The following is a 12,612-nucleotide window of genomic DNA, read 5'->3' as shown; positions in this document are numbered from 1 at the left end:
ATGCTAATTGCGTTTGAACCATATGTTCTTTTTCAATTGCACACTTGATCTGAATGGGTCAAGATTTTTCACAATTTTGAACTATCCAACAACCTTACTTTTTTTCCAACTTGTCCTAGACGGTTTGTCTTATTTTCACCAAAATCATTTTCAGACCATGCTGGAGAAAAGTTATGGAATTCAAGTTGATTTTTCAAACTATTCTCTAATAACACTTTTGACAACGAGCATGCCAAAAAGGATGTGAGGCTATATTTACGCAAAATTTTAGCATAGTCAAACCAAATATACATTAAATATACATGAGACCTCTGTTCATCTTCGGAACACACATTAAGATATTTTTGATGGAATCTGAGAGCTCTCAGACCCTCCATAGACATCAAGGGTCCTTACACGATCAAGGTCCAGAAACGTAGCAAGGAGATCGGTAAAATAATCCATGTGACATCAGGGGTTCAACCGTAATTTTACGAAGCAACGAGAATACTTTTTGAATGCAAAGAAAACAAAAATAACGACTTTATTCAACAGTTCATCTCCTCTACATCAGCGTAGTGCCATTTCGGAGAATATCCGCTGGACGGAAACTGTGTATGCTCTTCTGTGTCAGCCGCACCACACGGATACATCATCTACGTATATTTACACTTTGATTTGAATGAAAACAAGCATCTGTTATGTGGCTAACACAGAAGAGCATACGTACTTTCCGTTCTCCAAAATAGCGCTATGCTGACGAACTGTTGAATAAAGTCGTTTTTTTTTTCTTTTGCGCACAAAAAGTATTCTTGTAGCTTCGTAAAATTACAGTTGAACCCCTGATGTCACATGGACTATTTTACCGATCTCCTTGCTACGTTTCTGGACCTTGATCGTGTAAGGACCCTTGATGTCTATGGAGGGTACAGCAAGGGTCTTAAAATATCTTAATTTGTGTTCCGAATATGAACTGCGGTCTTACGGGTTTGGAACAACATGAGGGTGAGTAGTTAATGAAATATTTTTTTTATTTTTGGGTGAACTATCCCTTTAAGTTCTGTCTACTAAATTATTACCATAAAAAAATCTGTATCATTCCCTGCTAGTTTAATCATTATTCACAACAAGCTCACTGTTCACAGAGTCTATAATTTCTAATCCAGGTCAAATCTTGCTAACAAGTCTTGAGTCTTAAGTACATTTTTAGTGATTTAAGTGAATTATATCTTAATAATGTGTCACAGCTACATGTCCTCACCAGTGTTTGAACAAAATGTTTGCATAGTGTTTTTTTTACATGGCAAGAACATCAAGAGAATCAATTCAGCTCTTGTTTAACATCGCATCATTGATTGTCCAGGAGTGTCTCTCGCACTCCCTCTTTAACAGTCTCCCTTTGTTCCTTCCTGTTACCACACTCTGATAAACGCCTGTTTTTTTTTGTCTTTTCAGTGTTCAACACTAAAGAAGCTAAAGTGACCATTAAAGCTCAGTGTGTGTTTGCTGCATTAACTGTCTCTCACAGACTCTTTCTCTGGCCTTGAGTCTTGATTTCCTGAGACCCTATGGGTAAACCAAAGTGGGGAGTATGAGCGGATCAATGACAGATAGACTAACAGTGAAGGACGATGGCTTTGCTACCACATTTCCTCTTCCTCATCCTTCCTTCCCCCTTCCATGGGTTAAATCAAGAGGAAATGGATGGAACAAACGCCATGACCCTGACGTTTCCTTTCGCTAGATTTTCCTCATTTCAAGGAGGTATAAATGATGCATTTGGCATTGTTAGCACTGTTATGCCTTGTATAGATACACAAGTGTTGGAGTCTGTTACAAACTCTAGAGAACTACCTACCTAGACAGCATTTTAGGCATCACTGATGCACTCCAGCTGAGTATTCTAGGGCTGTAATCAACCAAAGAAAATCTTGGTCGACTGAAGTCCTGAAACTTTCGACTAAAAATCGACTAAAAATGACGTGGGGAGAAAAAAAAACGTACGTTACATTAATTAGATACGCACTGTGCTCAGTACTTGGTAGCCTTGTTGTCTGCCTAAATTAATTATAAATAAACATAAAAAACTAATAGGCTATTTGCAGTATATTAAATCGTTTTTGACCTAATTATTTTGCACTGAAATGAGTCTGACACACGAGTCTGTCGTCTCTGACAGCGGTGCATCACGTGCACCTGCGCAATATCATAGCCTGTGATTTCTGAAAACAGTACTATGTTGTCAACTAGTGATATCACAAGAACTTTTGAGGAATGTGCAACATAATTTAGAAAATTATTTTTGTCATATGTTATAAGTATAACTGTCAGACACTATCATTTCAGCCGCTCTGCGCAGCTCGAACAGAGCGAGGCTGAACATAAGAGCTCAGCTTCGCGGCTGAGACACGAATAGACTTAAAGCTTTTACTCTTAATAAACACAAAAGGCGCGTCCACTTTAATAAAAAAGAATATTTATTAAACAAACAAGAGCAGAAACCAAATAAAGTGCATAACTGAAAAATAAAGCATCTTAGGCTCAAAACTAACACAAACAGTGGGCACAGCGCAATTGTGCAATATTGTGAGAACTGAGAACTGATCGTGCACTGTGTGAGAACTGAGAAAGTGGAGCACTTCTATCAGAGTGATTCCGCCTATCGCGCCTTCACTAACTTTAAGTTAATCAACAACGAATTGTGACTCCTGGGAAAAACGGGATGTCTGGTCACCCTATCCCTATAACCATTCAGTTGCTGAGGCCATTGTTTCAGATCGCTAGTTTGCGTTTTGGTAGCGTATCCGCCCACTGCGGCTGCCATACTGTGAGATATACAAACGCCCCTCATCTGATTGCGATCCAGTGACAGGGACGCACATTTTAAAAGACAAGACAGTCAACTTAGCCTATAGGATGTATTTTGAATGTCCGGTAGTCCTCAAATAACATTTTAGTCCCGTCTCGTCTCGTTAACGAAGACGCGCATACATTTCGTCATAGTTTTTATCATCAGATATTAATTTTATCTCGTCAACTTCTCGTCTTAGTCACAGAAAAAAGGTTCGTTAACGAATATTTTTCGTCGTCCTCTTCGTTAACGAAATTAACACTGGTTCTTTGGAAGGAGACAGCTTCTTGTTTTTACACTAGCTTATTATTAAATAAATAATATTCAGCATCAAACCTTCTAAAGCCTACTTATCTGTCTCTCTTCTCCAGTGGGTTGGGCTAATCCAAAAAAAGTGAAAACAATGGGGGTGTTCTGAAAACACCCCCATTAGCAATTAGTGCTTTCCACCTGATGAAATGAGCGTGGCCAAACTGATGAAATGAGCGCGGCAAAAAATCGACCAATCAGATTTTTGGTCGAACCAGACCATATCGACCAATTAATCGACTAATCGACTGGGACGTTACAGCCCTAGAGTATTCCTTTCCAAACTGATGTTTAAACAAAAAAGAAGCAGCTGACATATTGGGTTACACTTATTAGAGCAGTGTTTCCCAAGTGTTTCCTGTAATTAACACCAAAGAAATGTACCTGGTAGTTTGTATCATAATGGATAACATTTAGCATTATCATTTATAATGAGGGGTCATTATTCCTGCAATTAATTTTTAAACTAAACTCATTTGGTACTGTGGGTGTAAAACTGACTTTCAGACTTTAATGAGACACCTGAGCTTGTTTGTCTTTCACAAGTTTTGACAGTTGTGGGGGCAGTCATGCAAAAACGTTCCACAAGAAAGACCTAACGGCAAATTTATTTGGAAAAGAAAATCCAGAAGGGACGTTTAACAAAAGTGAGACTGAAATATCACCCACAAGCAAAACAAGCTGTCAGTTGTACAAGACCTATAAAGAGCCTGATGTAATAGCCAATGGCAAAAACCTTATTGTAAGATTGAGTTTTATTAATGCAGAATTCTAGATTTATATGCAATTTGAGAAATATTGATTGTTGTTGTGATAGAATGCCATACCTGCATGCAATCTGTTGTCTTTCCAAGTACCACATGATTGGACAAATCTCTATTAAGGTTCAGTCACATGTATCACTGTTCTGGGAACTTTTATTTCAATAGAGATCCACACCATCTGGAAAAGTGCAAAAGATTTTCCCACACAGATTTTTCAACACATTCCAAGTTAGTCACACGTTGACCAACAGAAAGAGACTTGGTTTGAAAGTGTGAGCTGTGCTTCATCCATTGATACACTATTAACAATATAAATTGGACCTTTTTGCCTGTGAAGGTTCAGCAAAATGTTGATTTTTTAGCTTGGCAACATGCTGACACCTGACCCTTGATACCTTGGTATCAACTGTGAATGTTAGCTGAGTCTCTCCAGTGAGGAACAGTATTTGCGTGGTGACTGTTGTTTGGTGTTGAAATCGTTTGCTTCAGATCAAGGCTTTGGAACAGAGTTGGTGTGTGCTTGTGCATTTATTTTCCTTGATCTCAAAGCTTAGATAAACCGATGGAACGGTGTCTTGCTCTCACTCGGTCATTAGCAGCAGCAGTCGGCTCAGACTGATGAATAAGGGCATGCCAGCATTCCTGTGGACGACGACTGCTGAGTCTTGTAGCCCATTAAGGGGATTGATACATGGACATTCTCAGTAGGAAGTGATGAGGTTGGCTAACCCTACATGTTCACTGGTGTGAGGTGGGTATAGCATGAGCGAGTGTTTCCAATTCATTCTGTATGGGAACGACAGGCTTGCTCAAGGGATTGTGGGATTGACAGTAGAGCATCAAAATCTGGCAAATGCTGAACTTGCATGCAGTGAAAAACAGCTGTTGGCAGCCAGAATCTGTGTAAGATGAAGGGAAGCTAAGGTTGTGATCATTTTAGTTTGTAGCAGATAGTGCTGGATTTTCTTAATGCATATATTTGGGTCAATTACATAAGAGTGATGCCTGCAATAAAGTGGTGTTATTTTACTATCACTGAGATACTATTACAGTTTTTATGAATGTTTTGAATTTGTTTCTATTTGATATTTTCTTCTCTCATTTTAATCTTAGGGTAATTTTAGGTTTTAGTAATTTTTTGTGTAAATAAAGTGAATAAATGAATTAGTTTTTTCATTTTGCTTTCCAATTTTGTTTAGGTGAAAAATATGATTTTTGAATTTTCTTTTTTTAAATCGGAGTTATATGTTTTTGTAAATTTCTTCAAATGTATAAACGTAATGAATTTAATGCATTTTAATAAATTAACGCTTTGCCTGCCAGCATTTTTGATTATTTTCACAAAAGATTAATGGAACCCAGAATATTTTGCTGTACAGTATGAAAATCTGACTATTCAGATTCAGAATGCTCAAGATGGAATAGATCTCTTCCATCAACACATCCAAAGCTTGCACATTACCACTTACTGGATTGTCATTTCATTCGGTAACATACGGCAGTTTTGATTTATATGCATTGTCTCACAAATGACAGAAAATTCCGTCAATGGAAAAACAGTCATATCATTGACCTGCACATAGAATTGTCGTCATCTGTTGTAGAACGTTGTCAATGGAATTTCCTTTAGCTTTTGCAACACATTCCCACAATCCTCCCATGTCTGCATTTTCAGAACTGTTGTGGTCAAAAACAACCAATTCCTTGGCTGTGGCTTTGTAATTCCTTGATGCGGATATCTGTTCCAAACTACCGCTTTGGTTTGGCACAAGTTTCTTTTGAAAGACGAATGCATCTGTTTTGAAACCCTTGCGCGCTTCCTGCAAAATCCCCAATGAGTATCAGAAAAATATTACTCCTCGGATGGGAAATTAATACATCACGTGTAATTGACAGTTTTCCACTGAAGGTGTGGTGTGTTTGTTTGTGTGGGTGGCCTTACAAAGCTTTGTTTTACTGTAGCCATTGTAAAGCACTCACTCACAGAGACCGCAGAGGTCCGATGGCATCCCGATTCCCTGGAGAACCTCCCTGCTTCCTCTTCCTGTCTCCACCAAACACACATACGCTGTCTCTGTTTCCCTGGAGCACCATAATTCTGAGAGCCCTGTCTGTTGACTCTCAAACAATAGAGACAGAAGCCTAAATGTGTTTGTGAGTGACTGACACAGAGCGAGCGAGAGGTTATGAGAGACGGCGTGATTTCCTGAACGAACAGCTGCGAATCTGCTCATCTTTAAGCCCTCAGAATGTCATTCGCTGCTGTACCTATAGATGACGGTGATCCATCTGCTCCGCCTGATGACATCATATGTCTTGTTCATCATTAAGACGCTTTCAATGGCGGAGGAACAGATGTTGAGTATGCAGATTAGACAACGCAAGCCTAAGACATATAGATGGTGCTTATTCAAACACTTATGCCCTTTGTCAGAATTGCAGTTTGAATGACTTTGCTTGTCATAATGATTAAAACAATAAAGCTTAAAGGCTTGTGCTGGAGACATATGTCTCACACAGGGCTACACGCTGACTGATAAACCCTTTTTAGCTGGGGGGAAATGGCTGAAGTAAATGCGATGTGGCATTTTGATTCAGAGTGGGGTCCTGGCAGGGGGCTCGGCTGTGAAATATCACGACTGTTAGCATACAGGAGCGCTGCTAGCTGTACACACAGCAGGCTTTAGCCCTGTGATTTCCCCAGCTGATAGACTAGCTTTGTCTTCATTCAGAACCTCACACGGCTGGTTTCGTGGTCGTTCGTTTTGGTTTAGTTACTCAAACACATTTGGTTGGTTAGTTAGATAAAGCTCGCATGTGTCTTCAGGTCATCTGAAAATGTGAAAATGGCTTTGGTACACGATTCAATAGGTTTTGCATGTTTGAACAGTTCTGACACGTACAAGTTGGTCACTCTGGCATTTAGAAGTTAGTTTGAGGGCATTTAGGCCATCTACTCAGGTTTAAATTCCTTAAACCCCTGCTTTTTCCTCTCTTGCCGATGACACACGGTCAGCTGTATTTTGCAGTCTTCACAGAAATCTCAGAGTTGCTGAGTCGAGCGTGTGTTTGTGAGTGCATGACACTAATACTTTCAAAACCCACAATCCCACAGTAAACAGAGATAAACCAGGCCTTGCTGACCCACACATACGCCGTCTTAGCTGGCCTTCTCAACCCTGTTCATCCCTGTAATAATATTTCGTAATATTTACAGTTCTCACGGCTTCTGTCAGGTCTAGGGATTCTGTACACTACTGGTTGTACTATCACATGTCTCTCATGTGGTGTCTGGTGGGACGAGGGACGAGGGAAAAAAAAGTGTAATTAAATTGCAGTTAATTATTAAAATGTTAAAGATTACAAAGGGGTTTGCATCAGAATATTTTCACAAACTTACAGATTTTATTGATTTATTTCCCAAATTGCATTGACTGTTTGAAAAAATGAGACACTAATGTTTCAGGAGTTTAGGACAGAATAGGACACATGCTTATTTGATAACCACTTGTGTATGTTTTATTTTTTAAGATTTGATTTGAAAAAAAAAACATAGTTATTAAACTGTTTCTTATGGTTTTAAATCAGTATTTAACCTCAAACAATCTCAAAGTAAAAACAGGTGCTGAAGTCTGATTTTGTGGTGTTTGTGCTTTACAATTTGATTATTATGATCTTAATTCAAGTGAAGAACGATTAAAAAAACTGGCAGTAATCAGTGTTGAGTACTACTGTAAGATTAACCCTGCCTGCTTTAAATGTCTGAAAATGATTAACATTTGAAAACACTTGTTAGAAATTTTGAAAAGTAATCAAATGTAATCAGTTACATTACTTTAATGAAGTGATTGAAACCTATTACATTTCCAAAGTAACACTGTGCATCTATAAAGTCAATTCAGTGTTATTTGTATAACGCTTTTCACAAGACATTATTTTGAAGCAGCTTTACAGAAAATCACGATGTTTGTGTTTATTATCTTATTAACAGTTGAAATTTTCTATATACTATATATCGGTTTACCCTATATGTGAATAAAGTTGGATGTACTATATTTTCAGCTTTGAATATATATATATATATATACATATATATGGCTGTTTATACTTTGTAATAATGATATAAACATTTAGTTTAGAGATGTTAAGGTTGCTCCTGGATCGATGAAGGTAAATGCCATAGTATGATTACACATAATACAGAGCTGGCAACCTATGAGCTGCATTCTGGCTTTAGAGCACATGGTGCAACCAAGCTGGAGAATTAGAGAATTAGTTATTTACTACTCCATACAGGAGACAGCAGGAAGGCTGAGATCTGTGCAGCCTGTTGTTGCTTTAAATGGCCTTTTGGACTGAGAAGGGAGCCTTAGAGTATGATTACATGATACACCAAACTATTACAGTATATATATATAAAAAAGCAAGGACAGTCCTGTTTTTGAAGATATGTCCTGTTGAATGTGCATCAGGATGCTCAGATAAAGAGTAGGGATGTTTAACCACTGTTAGACACTTTGGCGTCCACATTTCTCTCTCTCATTATGTCTTTCTAGCAGACACTATGCCATTATATAGATCAAATGCATACTACTTTTAGACCTTTTTAAAACCCATTTTCACCTTCATTTGCTCTCCTTCATTCTTCTCTGCAAAGAAAGCCTGTTCCCGTGGCGACATAAAAAATAATTTTTACCACGCAGATATAATAATGTCATTTTTCCCCCTCCCTTTTTATTATCATTCATTTTAAAACAAACTTTTACTGAAGAGATGTACAGGTAATTTTAGCATCATTATGGAAAGAGAACAGACAAAGAGAAAAGAAAGGAAATGGGGAAAAGCGGGAGGGAGAATGCAGCGGGGAGCTGAGTATGTGGACTCCATAATGGAGAATGGATTATTTTTCTAAATGACCCCATTGCCATCACAGGCAGAAAAGAGGCATGAAAAGGTAGAATAGTGGGCTTTTTATGTTCGAATAGAATGACCTGTCTTCTTCTTCCTCGTCTCATTCTCTTCCGTCATTGTTGTTTTCCCGTCAGAAAGAGGAGCAGGCCCGCTTGCTGCTGTCTGAGGAAGGGAAGGAGCAGCTGATGTTTGAGGTCCCTCTCAATGATTCGGGCTCTGCTGGGTTAGGGGTCAGCCTGAAGGGTAATAAGTCCCGTGAGACCGGCGAGGATCTAGGTATCTTCATCAAGTCCATCATCCACGGAGGAGCAGCTTTTAAGGTAACATATCACATTTACATTTGTGTGTGTGTGTGTGTGTGTGTTTATACACACACGTTTATATGAATATATATCATGATTTAAACGTTTTTGTCAAATAAAATATTGTCTGTGAAATAATAATCCTGCAATAATCAATAAATGCACCCCAACTTTCATTTCAATAGGTAATATGTCAAAACATTCATGACACTTGTCAAACATGAAACACATTTCATGTGTTAGCGGTCATAGCTCGTGAATTTTCCTTCATGGTTACAACTTTCCACCTCTCAGATAACTATGGAAGCCCGTTTCCGCCACTGGATTAAAAAAAATAAAAAAATAATAATAATTCTCACAATTCAGACTTTTTTTTTCTCACAATTGCGAGTTTACATATCGCAATTCTGATTTTATTTTCTCTCAGAATTGCCTGATACAAACTCTCAATTCTGACTTTGTTTTTCCTCAGAAAACTCATAATTCTGAGAACATATCAGTCTTTTTTCTCCTCAGAACTGGACTTTATAACTCGCAATTGTGAGTTTAGATCTCACAATCCTGGGAAAAGTGTCAGAATTGCAAGATAAAAACTGGAAACGGGCTTCCATAAAGAACAGCACAGATCCATAAAAAACTTTACAGCTGCCCTTATTGAATTTCATTACATACATAACCATCTGGTCCCACGCTGAGCTTTTTTTTTTTAATTCAGCAAGGATCATTTAAATTGATCAGCAAAGACTTTTGCATTGTTGCTAAATATTTTTATTTAAAATAAATGCTCTTGTTTTTAACTTTCTAAAAATGATGTTATTTTCCAACTTCCTTTGGTTTAAGAAAAATTCAATCAAGCAAATTCTGCTTTGCTATTGTCATCTTTGCCGTTTTTAAATATTATAAAAAATAAAAAATAAACATTAATTTTATTTTGTAATAATATCTCACAGTATTACTGTTTTGTTTTTGTTTTTGATCAAATAAATGCAGCCTTGGTGAGAATAAGAGACTTATTTCAAAAACATAAACATGAATGAATGAATTAATGATCTTACAGATCCTAAAATTTTTAACAGTAGTCTACTTTTTGTTTTAATTTTGAACTCTATAATTATGGTTTAGTAAAAAGAAAACCATTTTTAAGTGTAGTTTAAGTTATTTTTAACTTTTTTGGGGCCAACATTGCTTAAGAGGGCAGAGGACAACATCAGAAGAATAGCATCATTCATAAAATGAGAGCAGTACTAAGATGTGTTAATAAGTAAAATATGCTTTTCAAATGTGACCGAGACACTCATGAAGATCTATTAGACATCCTCACAGTGTTAAACATGGCTTCAGGGTTGTGAGTTGAGACTGTAAAAAGGTCACGATCCCTGTTAGCTACTCTTGGCATGTGTTTTGGTTCCCTTGACCTCTGACCTCTGTCCCCTCTACTGAATAGGGTTTCATTTGACCTTAACAGACGGGATCAGGATTGTCAGCAGGGGTGCTTAGTGGACCCTTCTTGAGTATTTCTAAAGGCTCATTTTCTGTCTGTACTAATATGTTTTTCTCCAGCTGCACCTGTTCGTTTTCCAGTTTCACATTTGGTCACATGGTATTGATGACAGATTGGGTGTTTGTGCCCATTTGGTTAGATAGCATTAATCTCGATTATATGGATTTTTGCAGGTGTTCAGATGTTTGGAAATCTGCACTTTGCGTTTTTTCCCCCCTTCACTACAGGATAAGTGACATGATGTCTATACATGAATGACTCAATGTGCTGCACAGATTTTATGTGAACCAGTCTTTCAGCTACTGCTTTGCTCAGCCAAGTGAAAATGTGCTTGTCAGACATGTGGATTTGTGTGTGTGCGTCTGCCCAAAGCATTCACATTCATGCGCGCGGGTGTGTGAAGTTTACTTGTGAAGATAAGGGTTTGATTTGCACCTGACTTGAAGCATCTCCTCGCTCTGCTTTGTCAGGCCTTTTACTTGGAAAAGCAGCTTTTGGGTTTCGGAGGTTGTGTAGCAAGAAAAGAACTTCATAAATCTCTATCATTCTGAAGCTTCAGAGTCAGATCATCCCGTTGAGAGGGGGGTAGAGGGAGCCACGGCAAGGTGATGCATGTGAGTTCTCATACTTGAGTCTCAGTACAGTGGAACTGTGGGTAACACGTTTCTAATTCCCCATCCAGTCCCCAGTGAGAGAGTTCAGAAACGGTAGACCGCTGCCTGTGTTAGCTTCAGCACATTAATGCTAATTAAAAACTCTCCAAGCCCATGTTAATGAGTTGGAAGCGTCCCGAGTCTGTGGGTGGGATGCGTTTTCTCCCCAGAGCCGAAGTGGGAAGGCAAGAAGAGGGTAGGGTGAACGCCAGCATCTACTTGCAAAGTTATTGTTAGCTTCCACTTACAAACCTGAGGGAAATGCCATGTGGTAAAAGTTATATTATGTACCACAGCATTTTATCCTCTTGTACGTCCATTGATTTGACCTTGGGCTGATAAACTGTTTTCAAATCTGGCTATTTTGTGGTTTCAAATGATGTTTTCAATGTTACACATTGACAAAAGCCTAAAATGTATTAAAGTACAAAGTGAGGAGGCGAATGTATGCATGTATAAAGAAAGTATGAACATGCGGTATAATAAGGTAGGACGTTAAACAATTCTTGCATATGTAGTGAATGGTTGTTGCACTTGATTGTTAATGTATATGTTTGTTTAAGAAAGTATTTTATTTTGTGTAATTTCAGCAATTTTGGGGGCTCAAGTTTTTAAGTTGATATTCCTTAAAAAGTTTTTACCTGCATGAATTGCTTCTGGTCTGGCATGAAAACCAGTGTGATCTGAATCAATACCTCATTTCCTGCTCTTTATTCACCACCATTAGTCTCATCTCCACTGTATCTCAAAATAGCCATCAACTATTATAAGCATGGTCCACAGGGATTTTACACAGGACTGCTTTAGTGGTTGAGGATTTTTTTATGGTCAGTTCCTAAATGGTTACTTTTTTGTGCTTCCATGTTCTAAAATGTCAAAACTCTACCATTTGATGTTGACTAGATATGCACCATTGAGTAAAGTAAGTAGGCAAAATAAACTATGGTTACATTTCCTGAAGGAAACTGTGTAAGGCTGAAAGTTTGTATGGGCTGTGTATATTAAGTAATTCGGTCTGAATTAATTCTAGATTTTAAGACTTAACATCAGAGGTTTAGAACAAACCCTAAGCAGAATGATTGAGTCAATCAATACAGTACTGCCTCTATTAAATGATTATGTAAATGGTGAAAGAATGGGAGACAGATGTACTCATTTGAAAACAGCACTGTAAACTGCAGACAGATTGTGTGATTTCAAGTTAGAAAATTAGATCATGGCTCTAATAAGGATCCCTAATTCTCTGTGACTCATGGTGTCAGGAGGGCAGGACATCTTTTCACCCAAAGGCCTCGGTAATGAAAACACATCTCCTTCATTTATAGAGAGCAAGGGCACAGAG

At 38.0% G+C, this 12,612-nt stretch overlaps 1 protein-coding gene across 1 annotated transcript in view; it reads left to right on the top strand.

Annotated features, from left to right (window-relative positions):
* LOC306877001 (partitioning defective 3 homolog B-like) overlaps positions 1-12,612 on the top strand; it is a 298,887-nt gene that overhangs the window by 130,439 nt on the left and 155,836 nt on the right. The window contains exon 12 of the mRNA XM_079428505.1: positions 8,949-9,134. Coding sequence (XP_079284631.1) covers positions 8,949-9,134 — 186 coding nt within the window. The remainder of the gene's footprint in view (positions 1-8,948; positions 9,135-12,612) is intronic.

The sequence above is a fragment of the Barbus barbus genome (genome assembly GCF_936440315.1).
Source record: "Barbus barbus genome assembly, chromosome: 11".
Classification (NCBI taxonomy): Eukaryota; Metazoa; Chordata; class Actinopteri; order Cypriniformes; family Cyprinidae; genus Barbus; species Barbus barbus.
This window is presented reverse-complemented; position numbering and strand designations above follow the sequence as displayed.